Source organism: Scatophagus argus, chromosome 1 (assembly GCF_020382885.2).
Source record: "Scatophagus argus isolate fScaArg1 chromosome 1, fScaArg1.pri, whole genome shotgun sequence".
Lineage (NCBI taxonomy): Eukaryota > Metazoa > Chordata > Actinopteri > Scatophagidae > Scatophagus > Scatophagus argus.
Genome location: NC_058493.1, coordinates 25,679,550 through 25,697,800, shown reverse-complemented (window position 1 = coordinate 25,697,800; position 18,251 = coordinate 25,679,550). Strand labels below are relative to the sequence as shown.

Here is an 18,251-nt window from a genome sequence, read left to right as displayed (position 1 = left end):
GTTCATAATCCTGCAGCCAGACACATAATCAACATTGGTTATTTGCTACCACCTACTGTTCTAAGGCTTTAGTGCAGTACTAACACATTAGTGAATAGCTGGCTGCTGTTGCCTATGTACAATGATACTCCTTGAAATACCTAAGGAGTTATGTGTTGTTGTCACTATAAACAATATGACTTTCACAAAAAATATTTCTGTGGGCTAACACATAGAAGACTATATCTTTACTGCAGTGGTTTGGATTATTATTATGAGTAGTATACTCATTATTACGTACCAAACTGTAGAATTGGTCTGTATGAGCAAATGACATAGAGTCTGATCTAAAATAACCAATGAAAAAAATAAATAAATAAAACTAGGCTGTGTTTTGATTGTGAAAATCTTCCTGGATGTTTCATAACCTGGAAAAACTGGCTTGACAACCACGCCTCCCTTTAAGCACCTACTTCAATTTCAAAATAAACTATCACAAGCCCTCATTCCTATTGCCACTCCTGTTGGACGCTACTATTCAAATACCTACTGGTTTGAGACATGACATTACTCTTGTTTGCTTTGCCTTTCTTTGGCTCTCTGCAAGGTTTTTTTCTGGATTTTTCTGATCAGATTTCAAGCAAGTCAAGACCTTGATGTCCTGGTTTTGATGCAGGCACCTCAGGTACCTCGCAACAGATTCATAATCCAAAATGTAACAGTATGGCTTTACGTACCCACTGTATGGAACTCAAGTTTCAGCAGTCTCAGTAGTGGATTTCTAGTGCTGTGTTGAATTGCACTGTGTTGTATTACATGGAATCATGAATTATATGGTCTTCCATGGTTTGTCCCATGCACTGTCCTGTGATAGGGTAAATTGTGTTAACCAGGAAGTGCAAGGCATGCAAACGAGCCAACAGTGCTGTTGCCTCATGAGAGGAGTAGACCAAACAGTAAAAAGACCTGACAATAGCTAGACATCGTTTCTAAATGCTGGACTTACCAAATACACAGCAATCTCTGACAGTTTAAGGTATGTAGACCTTTCTATACTGTGCTTTAAAATGTTTTTTTTGTTTTTTTGCGGGGAGGTTTTGTCAGGTACTATCGAAAGCAAAAATGTACTAGTTACAATACAACACCATAACATTTGGGAAGCTGTGTAAACCATAAATAGAACAGAATGAGATAATTTGCTCACCCTTTTTGATACTCAGTACAAAGACAATAGATTCAATGTTTTACCTCATCAGTGTTACTAATTCTTTTAAATATATGCTTCTTCTTAACTTGATGCCAGAAACGAGTTTCAGACAAGTTGGGACATGAGGAAAAAAAAGACTGGGGAAGTTGTGGAGAGCTCAAGAAGTACCTGTTTCGCCACTTTGTGAAACACATGATTGTATGAAATATATTAGTACATGGGCTCAGAAACACTTTGTAAAACAGTTGTTGATAAAAACCAGTTTATCTGCAAATGATTACATTCTGTTTTTACTTATGATTGACACAATTTTCAGATTTTTTGGGATCAGGGTTGTGAAAAGATAAATGCAAAAGTGACAATATAGTTAACAATGTTCTTCAAGCTGAGACTGAGTAGTCTGATTAATGAGAGCTCAGGAACTGTGAATACTAGGGACAATAATATGATCTGTAAAATACATTTATTCAGCCACACTATCTCTTTAAATAAAAAAAAATGTAGTCAAACAAGGAAATAGTCACGCTTTGAAAATTGTCCATCTACTTTCAAAATAAAAGATATGAATATTAAAAAAGGGAATCTACATGGGTTGAATTTTGCCCATTCAACATCTCTTGACGTGTTACTGCTAAACTGGTAATCTGGGATTTTGAGAGTTGCCGGGAACAACTAGCCCTGACGTTAATCATTATTAACTGACAGACTGAAGTAATCAATTAAACAAATGAATTCAGAATAATAATTTTATTAAGGACAACGTAAATCGTATTAGTACATAATTGTGATTCCGAAACTGCTGTAGATAGTTTTTCCCCCTTAATTAATTTTGTGTCAAAATATTAAATTGAAGCGCAGAAGCAGTTTTCACTACAATAATATGAGTAATAATATAAGCCTGTACAAATAAAACGGATAACGCAACGTAGCTGCAATAAAACTGTACTTTGATTGATTGCTTCTTTTTTATGTTTGTTTTGTGAAGTGATTTATCGGATATTTGTGAAGATGGGCTTTTATTTTGAAACAATGACACGGAAATCGTATTTTCATTCCGGCTGGCGGAACTCAGTCGTCATGTTTGTATCGTATGGTTACTGTGGCACTGCTGGTCAGTAGCTACGTATTAGCACATGTAAATGCTTCAGTTTTTTACCCACACTGTTTTTCTTTGTCTGTAATCATGAACAGGACTCAGCTGAAGCGGTCCAGTATATTGAGGATGGCTATGGCCGGTTCGGAAACAATGGACCAGGACGAACGCGGAGAGACTTTCATACTTCGAGCTGTTAAAATAGCCGCTGTGGTTGCACTGTACTGGTTTGTTTCAATAACAATGGTGTTCCTTAATAATTATCTGCTGGACAACCAAGACCTGGACGCACCGTTGTTTGTCACTTTTTATCAGTGTGTGGTGACAGTTGGACTGTGCTGGGTCATGCAACTGCTGTCCAGATTGTGTCCCACTGTCATAGACTTCCCCTCGGTCAGATTCGACATGAAGACGTCCCGGGAGGTCCTTCCGCTTTCCATTGTGTTCATTTGCATGATCACCTTCAACAACCTGTGCCTGAAATATGTCGGGGTGGCTTTCTACACCGTCGGTCGCTCACTCAGCACAGTGTTCAATGTGCTGTTGTCCTACGTCATCCTGAAACAAACCACATCACTCCAAGCCATACTGTGTTGTGGGATCATTTTAGGTATGCTACCTGTCTTTTTTCCTGGATGTTGATTGTAGCACAGTATTTAGTGTTTTAGTTGAAGTCCATGTTCTGTGCAGGCCAGGCAAGTTTCTTTTTCTTTGGTGAACCTTTGTGCATGGGGATATGGGAGCATCATGATGAAATGGGAAAGTATCTTCCACAACCTTCTGCAAAACATGGTTGGAAGTTCACTTTTTTCCATTATAGCAGGCCGTAGCATCAAAATGTCCCTTCCTGTTTTTGAAACTATGAAACACAGCTATAAGCCAAAAGTATACTAGAACTACACAAACATTTGTGAACTGTTGTCCTAACTTTTGACCATGGGTTTATCTATTGTTTACTCTTCAGTTATTCACTAATTTAAAACCTATTTACGTATATAAACAAACCAATAACCATCTGGGTCATTTTCCAAACTTTCTTTTGATACACTGTAAAGTCACGATTGCATTTCATGTTAGAATATTTCTAGATAGTTATGTATGTTTAGATATGACAACGGTTTTAGTCCTTTATCAACCAAATATGACAAACATTTGTTGGTTTCTGTTTCTCAAATATGACAGATTACTGTTTTTTCTTTTTTATTTATTTCATTGTAAATATTCTATGTGCTATAAATATAATATGAGTTTTGGACAATCAGTATTTCAATTTCTGGCTGCAGGTCTGAAGTAAATTTAAGAAATCTTAACAATTATTCGCTGATATGACCAGTAAGAAATACCCGTAAGCCAGTAAGAAATATATTCAGATCTTTCAGAGCTAAAATTCATCTGACAGCTCCTCCAGCATTAAAAAATGTGAAGTCATGTGCTGTGACATCACAATCCTGCTTGTGTTCATGCTTCTCAGGTGGATTCTGGCTTGGTGTGGACCAGGAAGGTGTGGCAGGGTCCCTCTCCTGGACAGGCGTCATTTTTGGGGTGCTGGCCAGCGCTTTTGTCTCTCTGAACGCCATCTACACCAAGAAGGTGATGCCAGCAGTGGAGGGAAACATCTGGAAACTGTCCTACTACAACAATATCAATGCCTCCGTCCTGTTCTTCCCACTCCTTCTTATCTTCGGAGAGTTGGGCCATCTCGCCAGCTTCAGCCGCCTCATGGACGTCAAGTTCTGGGGCATGATGACTCTCGGAGGAGTGTTCGGTTTCGCCATTGGCTACGTCACAGGCCTCCAGATCAAGTATACCAGTCCACTCACACACAATGTCTCAGGGACTGCGAAGGCCTGTGTGCAGACTGTTATTGCGGTGGTGTACAACTCGTCCAGTAAAAGCCTGCTGTGGTGGACCAGTAACCTGATGGTCCTTGGTGGCTCTTCAGCCTACACGTGGGTCAAAAGTCTAGAAATGAAAAAGGTTCCCCTCAAAGACACTCAGGACTTAGCCAAGGAAAAACTGTTGCCAGGAGAGAAAGGCGACATTGGAGTTTAATTATTGTGACTAACCTCTAATCTTTATCTTTTTCACGTGAGATTGTGAAATAATGTAACATTTAGATTTTGACTGATTAGTGGTTGAAGTAGTACACACGGTGATTTTGGTTGGATTTAATGGTTGTGGTTTTGTACAGTTTGACTTTAAACTTGAAGGACATGTATTTAATTTAAAGCTGTTCACATTCATTTGGGGCCTTTGTACAGTCATTTTTACAATGAAATGACAGAAACATAATAATGTGTATTTTATGGTGTAGTGAAGAAAAAAAATCATGTTTTTATTCACTGGGAGGTTATATTTGCTCAGATTGAAAGTATTGGTGTTATAGCGAAATAGAATTTTTTTATAGCTACATGCCAGTTTTCTGAACGTGTGTCACTATCTTGTCAGCATTTTTACGGTCTGACTAGGAACACGTCTGCTTTGTCAATTGTAAACAAAGCCAAGACAACCGGATCTGTAATATCCTGTAGTTGAATCTGAAGCCTCCTGTCAGTGTCACTGGCATACAAAAGGATTTTCTCTCCAAAGAGTAACACACCTTCAGCATTTTGCAATGGAGGAACACACCTTCAGCGTTTTGCAATGTTGCAGTCATAAACTTTTATGTTATCTGTTAGAGCACATCATGGGTTTGAGCATAGTCGAATGTAAATTTAGGCGATGACGTAAGGACTGAGAAAATAAATTTGCATCTGAAAACAAAAGTGGGACAGACTGAAAGTGAACCTTCTCCTGTTTCACGTGTTCTTGCTTTTTTAGGTCAGAGCAATGGACATTTACAGCACAGCTAAAAAGTCTTTTTTTTTTTGTCTTTTTTTTTGCTCTTGTGATTCTCTCTGTGTGCCGTATCAGGTACGTTTTTATCAGACTGAGAAAGAGTAAATCATTTGTCTGCATTCAGAATCCGCTTTTTAAAACATCTTTCATCACTGTTTCAGTTTAACAAAAACAGAGCCAAAGCCCTTGAAAGAAAACATTAAGGATGGTGTCCACTCCAAGTTTCCAAGTTCTCCTATGAAAGAGGAAGATTGTGCTTTTACTGGTTATTTATAAGTATGGTATTTTGGCATTTGTCAAATAAAATATGTACAGTTTCTATACATATTTTGTGTCAATGTACATTTTCTAAATGCGGCTTAAATTTACAGACTGTGCCATGAGTTAAATATCGTCGAGTGTAATCTCATGGTAAGAACCAGAACAAATCACACTATTAGCACAACAGCTCGTTATGTCTGCGCTCGACCGTGACGTGTGTGAGAGGTCACTGAAGCTGCGTGGTCATGTGATTCTTGGCACATTGAAGCGAGATAATGACTTGCACTTCCTTATGTAGGGTCGATACTGTGTCGAATAGTCTGATCCAGACTCTGAGTATCTTCACAAAGCCCAGTGTCTGTCCATGAGCATTTGGCCGAGTGCAGAGGAAGTCTGACATGAACATTTCAATAGCGCCCCCCTCCTGAGGTTCATGTTGGATGTGAAGGAAGAAGAACGTTATTAAAGTTCTCATGAACCTGATTGGACCTGCTGAATCAAATACATAATGTTTCAACAAATGCTTGTACAGATGCTTTAAACCATCCCATACTTCATATTTCATATTCATGTTTTCTGCAAATTCTTTGACTTCTGCCATCCACCAGCAAACGTTTAATGCTTCTAGTGTTTCAATACAGAATATAGTTTCATTTTCATAGTTTGAGACTGCAACCCAGTGGGGAGGTCATATGTGTAATACAGGAGTGTGTTGCTCCTTAAACTGATAACTGAAATGACCAAAGTAAACATAAACAACAACAGCGAGTATGACAAAAACAAGTCTTAAATGATATATTTTAGTGAAATGTTTTACATTTTATGACAAAACTCATTCTCTATTTATTCAGTTGACTACATTTCGCATTTTATTAAGAGAACAATGATAATCTTCTCTGGCCATTTTAATATTAAATCTCATTTTAAACTGAACAAGACAGATCATTTTTGTTAAATTTTTCGACATATTTATATTTGAGGATTTATCATTAATATTATTTTTCCATTTCTAAAAACATTTGCTTTTCTGCTTTAGATACAGTATTTATTATAGCTCATCACTGTAGTGTGAATTGTTGGGGCCTCATTTAAGGTGATAAAATGTGTGTCAGAGAAGCCCTTTGTATGTGATACAGCTGCCATGGGACATACAGTGTGGGTAGTTTGGTTATTGTCAACACTGGATGGAGGTGAGGAGGGTCAGTCGATGCTGGAGCAGGGCTGGATGAGAGTCTCCAGGCTTCAGATGGAATATTTTTCTGAGCAACGAGGGAGCTAAAAATAGCTGACAGGACACCATGGATAATTACACGAAACAAAAAACATGAGTCTCTGATGTCTGGAACTCATTTCGTGAGTGAAGTTGGCCTTGTGACACCAATGAAAGTTTTAGAACTGTGTCATAATATGAAATACATAATCTCCCACTCCTCATCTTTCTCTCTCATGTCTGGCTAGGTCAGGTTCAACATGACAGGACGAGGCAAAATCTTCAATAATGATGGACAGTTCAAAGGCTGCAATATTCACAAGCAGTCACTCATGTTTCTTTATGTGTGTCAGCCCAAAGTGGTGGTCAAAATATGGTTGTCAGTTGATGCTGATGTGAGTTAATTGCTACTGAGAAATTTTCAGATGAAAATCGTAACTATAGGACGGTCTTTCTGTGTGGAGAAACACGCTCTCACTACGTGGTGAGAGTGTGTTAGATATCCCCTGTATCCACCTGACAGTGTGGTCTACAATGAGATTCAAAATGTGATATTTTATTCTTCAGCCACTCCTGCTGCGTATGGTAAAAATAATGATTTGTTGACTTGTGGACTTGAAAGCATGGAACTCTGCATGTTTACGCCAATTTTTAGCAAAAATATGGTGTATTAGAATAACAATATGAAAGCATGGTGATTATTTCTAAATTTATTCTCCTGGAAATACTAACATCTGCTCTAAGTCTCTGCTTTCCATGAGCAACCTTAGCACTAATTGCAGCTTTCACTTTCTTTGACATAGCTGTCATTTTCACATATTTTCCCCCCTGTTCCTCCTGATAATTGCGCACGCTCAAATCCAAGCTGAACAGATTTTCACACTAGGATCTAAAGGCACAGAGATTAAGACAAGTTTGTGAAGAAAATTAAAACATTAAAAAAGAATGAAAGAAAGAAAGAGGAATTGATGGATGCCAAAGAATGAATATTGAACCTTTCATTGTTTCATTAGTGCTAGATGTGTAAATAGACAATTCTTTACCAATATATCAGGCTTAACAAAGTATTAATATAGAGTGATGGTTAATTGGTGGCATTTTCAGACTTCTCATGCTCTCTATGTTTTACTCATGTCTTTCCACTGCTAATAAAATAACACAAATTTTATAAGAAAATATTAATTGATTGATTATGTCTATTTTCACATGTCCAGCCCATACACTATCTTCACAGAAAAATCCAGAAAAAGTCCCTTTGATGATGATGATGACACAACTTATATTACACTATATAGATAAAAGTATTGGAACACCTGACCATCACACCAACAGAGACTTTAATGACATTGCATTCTAAATGCACAGATATTAATATGGAGTTGGTCTCCTCTTTGCAGCTTTAAAAGCTTTCACTGCGAAAGCTTTCCACAAGATTTCGGAGTGTTTCTGTGGGGATTTGTGCCCATTCATGCAGCAGAGCATTTGTGAGGTCAAACACTGATGTTGGACCAAAAGGCCTGGCTCACAATCTCCATTCCAGTTCATCCCAAAGGTGTTGGATGGGGTTGAGGTCAGGGCTCTGTGTGGGCCAGTCAAGTTCTTCCACACCAAACTCATCCAACCATGTCTTTATGGAGCTTTGCTTTGTGCACTGGGGCACAGTCATGCTGGAATAGAAAAGGGCCTTCAACAAACTGTTGCCACAGAGTTGGAAGCATAGCATTGTCCAAAATGTCTTGATATGCTGAAGCATTAAGATTTCCCTTCAGTGGAAGTAAGAAGCTGAGCCCAACCCCTGAGAAACAGCCCCATGAAGAGGTGTGTCTGGATACTTATGTCTGTTTATCTAGGCTATGTCACATCAATTTATTACAGAGATCTTCTGCCCCCTAGTGGTCAAAAATCTATAAGATTCAAGATTCAAGATTCAAGAGTCTTTATTGTCATTATGCAAGCATAACGAAATTTTGTGCAGATTCTCGGCTTAAAAGCACACTTATAAATAGCAGCAGAAAATTAAAATTGCACTCTTAAGAAAACTATAAAAATATAAAATACAAAATACATGTGAGGTAGATAAAGTGCACTTAGTGCCAGTCTATGGTATGCTGTGTGTGTGTATGCGGCTAGATGGGGGAGGGTGTATGTGTGAAATAAATGCAGTTTTTAAAAGAAAGTCTAACAGTTGAGCTTTTGATTAAGACTTGAGGCCTGTGACACCTCAACAATAAATTTGTAGTCATGGTCACTAAATTTTCCAAGCCTCACATTTTCCTAAGCTAATGAAAATATTCTTAGCGTGTGACAACTTTTTTTAATGTAATCCAGCACTTAAATGTTTTGTTTAGCTGAAGCGATAGGAGAAATGTCTCAACTCATAAAGCAGCAGTTCAAATTTCTGCAACATTCATACTTGCCGTATTTAAAGATTAAAAGCTTTCACTGGATTTGATGATACAATATATATACAATTGACATAATGCAGATCTGTTCTAACATAACTGATAAGCCCAAAAAAGGATACAAGAGAGCTGATAAGCAAAACAAAAGAGCCAGAGTTAACCATTTCATACTACTGTACATTTTTGTCAGTCCCCGTCAACCTACTGTATCTAAGCATGGAAATTCCTAAGTAAAAGCTTAGGTAATGGAAAAACAATGTTGGGCATGAAATAGCCTGTGACAGTCATGCCAATCTCATCGCTGCCGGCAAATCTATGGAGACTGACACCATAAACATTTCACACGGAGGACATCTGTTGTTTATCTTTCAAAAAGTTGTGAAACTTTCATGACTGCTCTGACAGCTGCTGTATGATCAAAGTAAAAACACCTTTGGCTTCATGCATCTGCACATACACACACGTATATATATATATACTTTTTTAAGTATTTGGAAAGAGGACCAATATTTTCAGTATCTACCTTGAAGCTTTAAAGAGATTCAATCCTGTCTTTCCTTAAAACCTTTCTCAGTAAACTGACAGATGGTATTTTTCTTTCTCTTGATCACTGTTCACTGTTTTCCTCATTAGCATGTCTTTATTCCTTCAAATGCACTTTCCACTCTCTTCGCCAACAAGCATTTCCCCTGTTACTATTCAATGTGCAGCAGACATCCTGGAGTCACACCAAAAGAAGAGAAACAGGAACTGGTTGCAGACCTGGCCCTGATTTGAGGTGAATGAAGCAATAGCTTTCCTGGATGAAAAGATTATGGAAGGAATGGGTTAAGGATCTCTGTCCAGTATGCTGAGATGGAAGGATTCATCATCCACAGCTACGTCAAGTTTTTGAGCAAACGGGAAGATCTGTAGATCTTATTGGGGTAGTGCTACTCTCTTGGAACTTGGAGAGTTTATTGCTGTGGGCTTGGCAGTCAACATGCTTAGTTTCCTTGTGAAGAAAGTGGCCATGCCCACTCTCCTGGATCCCAAACTCTGCTGCCTCCTTCTAAACCTCTGTTTTTGCACAACATCTTGGCCTCAAGGTAAGTTAGATACATTTATTGCAGTTTTGGCTGACTATTGGTCATACTGGAGTTATTTTGGAAAGCTTTTATATAGCATGGCCTCTCCTTTGTGAAAATGTCACTAACTTTTAAGAACTCAGCCTGTTGAACTATTGCTGACTAACTGTAGAGTTATTTCATGGCGATGACTCACTTCTGCCTTCTTCCAACTTCTCACTTCATGCTACAGACTCTGTGTGCCTTGCTGAAAAAAGAAAAACACATAACTTGATCTGGTCCTGCTTGTATGGAGCAATTTCCCTTGCAAATTAATTTAAGAAGAAGAAGAATCAGCTTTATTGGCAGTATAGTTTTACATAAACTGAAATTTTCCTCTGCATTTAACCCATTCATAATTTAGACTTTGGGCATATTAGTATAAGGCTTTAATATCTGTGAGTGTTTTACATTTCATTTAGCACAGTAATCTATAACTATTGAATTGTGATGATGACATTTGCCTGTTGCTCCTTATGAGCTACATCCTCAGTCCACTTTCCAATAATACAGAGCATATGTTTATTAACAGTGGTGCAGTGGTTAGCACTGTCGCCTCATAGCAAGAGGGTTCCAGGTTTGAATCCCGGTCTGGGCCCTTCTATGTGGAGTTTGCATGTTCTCCCTGTGCCTGCGTGGGTTTTCTCCGGGTACTCCGGCTTCCTCCCACAATACCAAAAACATGCACATTAGGTTAATTGGCTAATCTAAATTGCCCCTAGGTGCGAGTGTGTGGTTGTTTGTCTTTGTGTGTTGGCCCTGCGACTGACTGGCGACCAGTCCAGGGTGAACCCCGCCTCTCGCCTGTAGTCAGCTGGGATAGGCTCCAGCTCCCCCGCGACCCTGACGGATAAGCGGTGTAGAAAATGGATGGATGGATGTATATTAACACATCCAGTATTTGAAATGGTGGGGGGCTGCCACACTGCTCAGCATGTTCACTGCATCACTGTAGGTCAAAGCTCACAAGGTATACTACAGCAGTTAAGGTCTCAGATTTGGTAAAAAGTATACAGTCCACGTTAAGGTTGAGAGCAGCATTGCCTGGGCCGATTTCACACCTCAGTACTTTGTCCAGTCATCATGAACAGGAAAACACGACAACAGGGAGCACAGCAGGAAAGCATGATTTGCATCATCAGATAAGAGGAATACACTGCATGCCAAAGTAGATTTATACTTCTGTCTTGCCTACATGCTTCTAGAGTCTTAAAACACAACTGTCAGAAGTCAGAGGTTTCAGTTGGTGCATATTAAGGATGATGCGACTTTCCTTTGATTTGGTTCCACGCCTCTAACAGGGGACAATTGCCCGAGCTCTGAGTGGAGTGTCATGTGTCGTCCATGTTGTGAGTACCACCTGATCCAGTGTCGCTGTCCCTCAAAAGGGTCAAGGGTTGGCTACACTGTTCCCTGCTGCCGCAATGCTCTGGATCAGTGTGACCCCTGTATCATTCATCCAGGTATGAGGAGGTGCTTGTTTTGTCTTTCTGCTCATGATGTCTACTCTCTTCTGTCCATACAAGCAGCTGCTGCTCTCCAGAGACATAAAATATTTACTATGATGTTGATGTTTCCAAGGCAAAAAAAAACACAATCAAAAAGGCAAAGATTTTTACTTTCACATTATTTCCCACTTATTTCAGTTTTTGTCCTTACCAGGCTGCAGTCTGTTTGAGAACTGTAAAACCTGCCACAATGGAACCTGGAAAGCCAATGATGACTTCTTCGTCAATGGAAAGTATTGTACAGACTGTCGCCAAGGCTGGAGTGGTGGGGACTGTAAAAGTGAGTTACATTGCAGCAATAGTATTGCTCTAAGGCCTTATCTTGCCACAGGATTAGCTAAATATTCTGAATTGCATTGCTGACATGAAGAAACATGGATCTCATGGTGCCAAAGTATAGTCGAGAATTCAGCAGCTGCACTCCATCATGTGGGGCGGGATAAACAAAAACACAAGACAAACAAAGTAATTATAAGCTTATTATAAGCTAAGAAACCAAATCCATCACCTACAAATAAACCTCTTTAATATTTATGAGTATGTGGAAATACACAATTTATAAGACAAAGGATTTGAGGCTGTAATCTTAATCAGATTTCCTAATCATCCAATACAGCTTTGTAGTACATCACAAGGACACTTGGTGGCAACAATGCTTTTTTGTAAGGTTACAGCTAAGCCACACCTACAGTCAGCTGCTAATCTAGTTGTACTTCATATTCTATAAATGTTGAAATGTTCATCTCAAACATTATTATCAGCACTGTACTGGAGCAGCAACTACACCCAATTATTTTAAATCGATCTATTAATACGGGAATTCAGAAAGTTTGCCTTCTTACCAGTCCTGTTATTCTCACTCCTTATATTTTTACATTTTTATACCATTCTGTCACGGTAATGTCAAGGCATGGAGCCACTGTTTGTCCAACACAACCTGATTAGAGTCTGTATAGGACCAGTGGGCCAAGAATTCAAATTACATTGGCAGCAACACTCACCCTGGTCCCGTTTTGTTTAATTTTCAAAATCTTTTGCTTTTCTTAGTTCTCTTACAGACACACATGCCAGCGTGAATACCAGCATGATGCTTATAATCACAGTTATCCAACCAACCATTCATGGCTGGTTGGATTGCGTAATCTCTCACGTTTTTTTTTTTTTTTTTTAATTATCTGCCCTCTTCTGCAGCATGTCGCACTACTGGGGCTGCTCACAGCAGTAGAAATGTTCAGTGTCAATGTGATAAACACACAATTGATGAGAATGTGAATTTATTAAATGAAAGTAACCACAGTTCTCTTGTGGGTAGCATGTGGAGGCGTCATTCAGCGGGCTCAGGGTCACATCGCCCTGGAGAGCTACCCAACGAACGCCCGATGTGCATGGACAGTTCAAGTGGAGAGGGACAGCAACATCGATCTGAGGTGGGTCACTTATGTCAGAGCCTCAAATACTGAAAGTAATTAATATCTGAAAAAAATTAAGTTAAGTACAAAAGGTAAGTTTTTATTTGTAAGGTAAGGAGGTGAAGCCAAAACTTTAGCAGTTCCATATCATCAGCACAACTTGCTCCTCTGATGTTGAGGTGAAAGAGGAGAGGGTAGCCCTGCTAGAGCTCACTGAACTGTTCTTATTTATGCAATTCTGCAAAACGTGTGAAGAATGTTTAGTCATAAAAAAACAGTTTAACACATCTTCTCTTTGGCTATGCCGTAGGTTTTCACTGCTTAGCCTGGAGTCTGACCATAACTGTCGTTATGACTACGTCGAGGTGCGTGATGGCTACAGCCTGAGTGCCCCTGTGATTGGCCGGTTTTGTGGAGATCAGCTGCCTCCCCCAATAAGAAGCACTGGGAACTTCTTGCACATCCTGTTCTCTTCAGATGGCTACAACAACTTTGATGGCTTTGTTCTTACCTTTCAGGAGAGTTCAGGCAGGTACAACCATCAATACTAATGTAAATGAAATACATAAGATATGGATACAAGACAGACAAAATGACAGAAACATTCAACATTATAATGCAGTCTAATGTAACAAAATATGGTGTCTCAAAATAAGTACTTACTAAAATACATAAATACATACTTTAAACCTTAAAATGTGTTTTTGGTGTGCTGTACTGTATATTATATTGCATTATAATGTATGGTATACAAGGTATCCAAATGAAAACACTGATAATTTATCAGTCTGATATATCCTTATTCATGATTTATTGTAGGTTTTTAATTCATGACCCTTTATTATAAATTTGTGATGTCCTTCCATGCAGCACCTCTTTTTTTGCACAGACCTTTATTTTTTTTATTCTGCTGTGTGTGTGCTGCCTGCTATACAGGGCAGCGATGTGAGACAGACAGTCAGCAACACAGATTTATCATACTCATCCCTCTCCATTTGCCCTCTTTGAGGCAAATTACACATCTAGCTTGCATCCCATTTATCCAGTGTTTTCCCTCCTGGACATTAACTTGATCATGTCTTAGTGGCAAAGCCGGAATGGATATTAGAGTCCCTGCTTGCAATGTTTCTATAAAGATTACACAAGAAATTCAAAGAAGAGTTTAGTTATTTTAGCATGTAGTTAGTTAGGAGGGGAAAGATAATGCAAAGAACAGGTCAAAGTAAAGGGTAGTGACTAAAGAGGCTCAATTCATTCCTACTACTGTTCTAAAAGGATAATGTTACTGGGATGCTCCACAATCTAAAACATGCGACTTGTGGGATCCTGGGATGGCCATTATTCTTTTTATTACATATGTTAATGAAGTAAAAGTAGCCAGCCATGCAGTCTCTTTGTTTATACCGTAATACTATAGTGAGACAAAATTTCAGTCAAAAAATGTGTATCTCTTGTGTGTATCTCTTTCCTAAGTGTTTCTTAATACTGCTACAGCAGTTCTCCATAACACATCAGAACAGCCCTTAACATCTCTCCACATATCTGAACGTTTTCTGAAATCTCAGAAATAGAAAAAAAGATCCTCAAAATGATGCAAGGGCTTACCTAGAAAACTGAATAATGCACTTACTGGTTACTTATCCCATAATGGTTTCAGTCTCATCAGGGACTGCTGTAATTATGCAGCAAGTGGTAACTCAGCTAACATTATTCCTTTTAAGATAAAAATAAGCTTTTTCAGACTACAACATTACTTAACAGCATAATGACAGGGTTTTCAAACTGTGTCTATCATGAGTTTTGTGCTTTTTATGTGAATTCCACAAACTGTAAAATGTTAACATGTGCATATCTTTATTTACATGTGCATTAGCTGTTGATTCAGTGGGGGTTTGCCTTTCGTTTACCACCAGAAAATATCTCCACAGTTTCAGCCATCAAGAATCCAGTGTGTGCGCCCCCCGAGAAACCAGTGAATGGATATTTGCTGCCTGTATATGGCCCAAAGGGGGTGCTTGTTTCTGTAAACTACGGGTGCCATCCACCTTTCACACTGATTGGTTCCCAGGAGAGGATCTGTCTGCCTAATGGCACATGGAGTGGTGCAGGTCCCACATGTGTAAAAGGTACATTTTCAACAGGTGGCCTCTGGTTCACATTCCTGATGTTTGTACAGTATAAAAACCACAGAATGCCTTTATTGGGGGACCCTTGTTCCTTTTCTCTGTAAAACACACACAGGCCAAACAAGCAGAGTCCGGTGTTCCCCTCCACCCAAACTGATCAATGGATACCACAGACCTGCTGCTGACACAGCTGAAGGAGCAGAGACCATTGAGTTTTTCTGCAAAAATTCCTACATTCTGAGTGGAAACCACCAGCGTACCTGCTTCTCTAATGGATCCTGGAGTAGCAGGCCACCAAAGTGTGTGAAAGGTAGTTCTTTATGTTTGAAAAAAGTTTCCAACATACAATTAGTCTTAGTGTTTGTTTATCTGACACTCGACTTTACCAGGAAATTTCCATATCCTGGCATGTGACATAAGCAACACATCAGGAATAAAGGCAGTGATGACAAGGCCATTTGTTTGTATGAATAGTGGTTTTATTTTTTCTCTATAATGAATATGTTTTTCCTAATATTTTCTCCATATAATTGTTCCTATTTACACTGAATATCTTACCCTCACACTTGTTCACGTTACCGAAATCAAACGATTTATGCAATAAAAGTTCAAAAATTGTTTCTTGTGCACTAATTGTCACCTGCTTGATTTGCTTCTACAGCATGTCGAGAGCCCAAAGTGTCTGAACTTGTGCGACAAAGAGTGGTGCAGCTGCATTTAAGGTGGCTTTAGCTCACACTGGTAACAGTATCCCCACATTAAATTATTTAAATGCTGATAAGAAGCTATTAAGACGTTGTTTTTTTATTGTCTACAGAGAGAATCCAGGCCAAAGACTCACATCCCGGTACAGCATGCACGATTTGGTTTCAGCTGGTTTTATTCCTCTTAGACTGGATAAACAGTCAAGCACAGGCGACACCGTGGACCTTCCTCGTGGTTTTCACCCAGTCCACACGATCATTGAGTACAAGTGTGCCTCCCCACTCTACAGCCACACAGGAAGCTCCCGACGCACCTGTCTGAAAACTGGCAGATGGAGTGGACGCCATGTTTCCTGCTCACCAGGTGAGAGTTGGCAATCAATAAGTTTATTTGTTCCCACTGAGGTTGGAATTTCTATTTTTTAACACACTTCCTTCTCTCTGACTGTTACCTTCCCACAGTTTGCGGTAAATTTGCCAGTTTCAGTCTCCACAACCTCACAGACACTCAGTGGCCGTGGCATGCAGCCATCTATATCCGCTCACCACCCGATCAGACTACCAGCACACAAACACCCCGTGGAATAACTGTGTCTATCCAGCAGGGGGCCTCAGAGGAGTCCACATTCTGGCACCTGGCCTGCAGCGGTGCTCTGCTCACCCAGCGTAGCGTCCTGGTGGCAGCTCAGTGTATGGTAGACAAGGACAACCAGCAGACCCTTCACCCAACACAAGTGAAGGTTGTCATAGACGTGGAGCACCAGACATCCAAGGATCGGCTGAAAAGCCTGCACCACCTAAGGGTACAGCATTGTCTACTAGTCAGAGAAAATCCAGCAGATGATTTATATTCCTGCTTTTATCAGGGTTATTCTGAGTTTCTAGAAAGCTTAAATCTTTCCCCTCGGCGTTATGCTCTTCTGTCGATCTATACATTTGATATTTAGACATATTTTCATATGAAAAGACATTTTGAAAGGGAAGTTTAAAAGCATCTGATAATTGGATATATTATATTATATTATATTATATTATATTATATTATATTATATTATATTATATTATATTATATTATATTATATTATATTATATTATATTATATTATATTATATTATATTATATTATATTATATTATATTATATTTTTACTTAAAGTTTTACATGTTTGTATTTTCAGTTCAGACAGCACTCAAGTTTCCTATGACTGCAAAACCTACCAAACAGCAGATGAAGTGATAAAGTATTAAGAAAGGAATCTTCATTAAATAGAGATAATCTGCTGGGTAGGTTTTTGTTTGTAAATGATACAGGAAGAAATCCTTTGGCATTTAGATGTGCACTTAAAGCTTTGCTGAGATACAACTATATTTGATTTGGATCAGAAATATTTGCGCATCTGGATGCATATTATCCGATCTTAACAGATATTTGCAAAAACAACAAAACTTGGCAGATTCTTAGTGGAATCAGGCTCTCTCAGGTATTCTAACTTTTGATGTTCTTCCGTTTATATTTAACTTCTTCTTTCTTTCTGCCCCAACAGGTTTCAGATATTTTAGTCCATCCAAATTTTTACTCTACACCAGACTCCGGCGTGGCTGTGCTCAAAATGAAAGACAAGGCCAAGATTAGTGAGCGTGTGTTGCCGGTGTGTCTCCCGAAAGTGCAAGGAGGAGAGGTGACAGCGCAGGAAGCTTTCACTGCGAGGTGGATTTTGCCAAACAATTACAGGCACTTTAACCGCTACACTCCCTTGAGCCAGACGAAACTTGTTGAGTTGGGTGATGTTGCACAATGTGAAAGAGAATTTGCTCAAGGAGCAGCACGTACCACAGTCATCAGTGATAGTACACTGTGTGTCATTAGGAAGCTGGCCAGTCTTCAAAGCCCTTGTCCCAGTGTTGTTCCAGGCATCACAGTCATGCCAACTGTGTTTTCATCTACAAGTGGTGTCTTGCCGGGTCACAAAGACTCTCAGGAAGCCTCTAGCACAAGCTGGCAGCTTCTTGGTTTAGAGAGTTTCAGCTATAAGGAAAAGAACTGCCGCCAAAAGACTCACACTGCTCAGACACGAATCGCCAACTTTCGAGACTGGATAGAGAAGAATATGAAGTAATTCAATATCTCATGTAAAGTGGATTTTAAGCAATTTAAGTCTTAAATGGTCATCATCTCCAGTTTTGCAAAGCTCTCGCTTAGTGGAAATGGATAAGCAGTAAGAACACTTGTGATACACCATATAGACAAACATATTGGGACAACCAACCATTACACCAACAGGGACCTTAATGACATCACATTCTATATACTTAGACAGTGTTTCTGTGGGAATTTTTGTCCATTCACGCAGTAGGGCATTTGAGGTCACACACTGATGTTGGACCAAAAGGCCTGGCTCACAATCTCCAT

General features: G+C 39.2%; 2 protein-coding genes across 4 annotated transcripts; both read left to right on the top strand.

The window, feature by feature from the left end:
• Nucleotides 1-500: 500 nt before the first annotated feature.
• Nucleotides 501-5,442, top strand: slc35c1 (solute carrier family 35 member C1). 3 transcript variants are annotated; one of them, XM_046394875.1, is made up of 3 exons: nt 501-664; nt 2,378-2,889; nt 3,751-5,442. In XM_046394875.1, exons 2-3 carry the CDS (start codon nt 2,409-2,411, stop codon nt 4,329-4,331), a joined length of 1,062 nt encoding a protein of 353 aa, XP_046250831.1. In that variant the 5' UTR covers nt 501-664; nt 2,378-2,408; the 3' UTR covers nt 4,332-5,442. The 3 variants fall into 3 exon arrangements, with proteins under 3 accessions (XP_046250831.1, XP_046250823.1, XP_046250815.1); XM_046394867.1 differs by lacking the exon at nt 501-664 and adding an exon at nt 725-1,015; XM_046394859.1 differs by lacking the exon at nt 501-664 and having other exon boundaries at nt 2,044-2,889.
• A 4,111-nt stretch (nt 5,443-9,553) lies between these two features.
• On the top strand, nt 9,554-18,172 carry pamr1a (peptidase domain containing associated with muscle regeneration 1a). Its single transcript, XM_046394846.1, has 11 exons — nt 9,554-10,078; nt 11,398-11,559; nt 11,759-11,884; nt 12,917-13,031; nt 13,324-13,541; nt 14,948-15,139; nt 15,255-15,449; nt 15,801-15,861; nt 15,957-16,207; nt 16,306-16,646; nt 17,386-18,172. Exons 1-11 carry the CDS (start codon nt 9,973-9,975, stop codon nt 17,956-17,958), a joined length of 2,340 nt encoding a protein of 779 aa, XP_046250802.1. The 5' UTR covers nt 9,554-9,972; the 3' UTR covers nt 17,959-18,172.
• The last annotated feature ends 79 nt before the right edge of the window (nt 18,173-18,251 follow it).

What these genes read in the sequence shown, in the direction of transcription:
- slc35c1 (XM_046394859.1), top strand. Translation starts at nt 2,277, where the DNA reads ATGGTTACTGTGGCACTGCTGGTCAGTAGCTACGTATTAGCACATGTA. An exon ending in GTGTTGTGGGATCATTTTAG is followed by an intron (nt 2,890 to 3,750) that starts GTATGCTACCTG and finishes CATGCTTCTCAG; the next exon opens with GTGGATTCTGGCTTGGTGTG.
- pamr1a (XM_046394846.1), top strand. Translation starts at nt 9,973, where the DNA reads ATGCTTAGTTTCCTTGTGAAGAAAGTGGCCATGCCCACTCTCCTGGAT. An exon ending in GTGGTGCAGCTGCATTTAAG is followed by an intron (nt 15,862 to 15,956) that starts GTGGCTTTAGCT and finishes TATTGTCTACAG; the next exon opens with AGAGAATCCAGGCCAAAGAC. An exon ending in CCATGTTTCCTGCTCACCAG is followed by an intron (nt 16,208 to 16,305) that starts GTGAGAGTTGGC and finishes ACCTTCCCACAG; the next exon opens with TTTGCGGTAAATTTGCCAGT.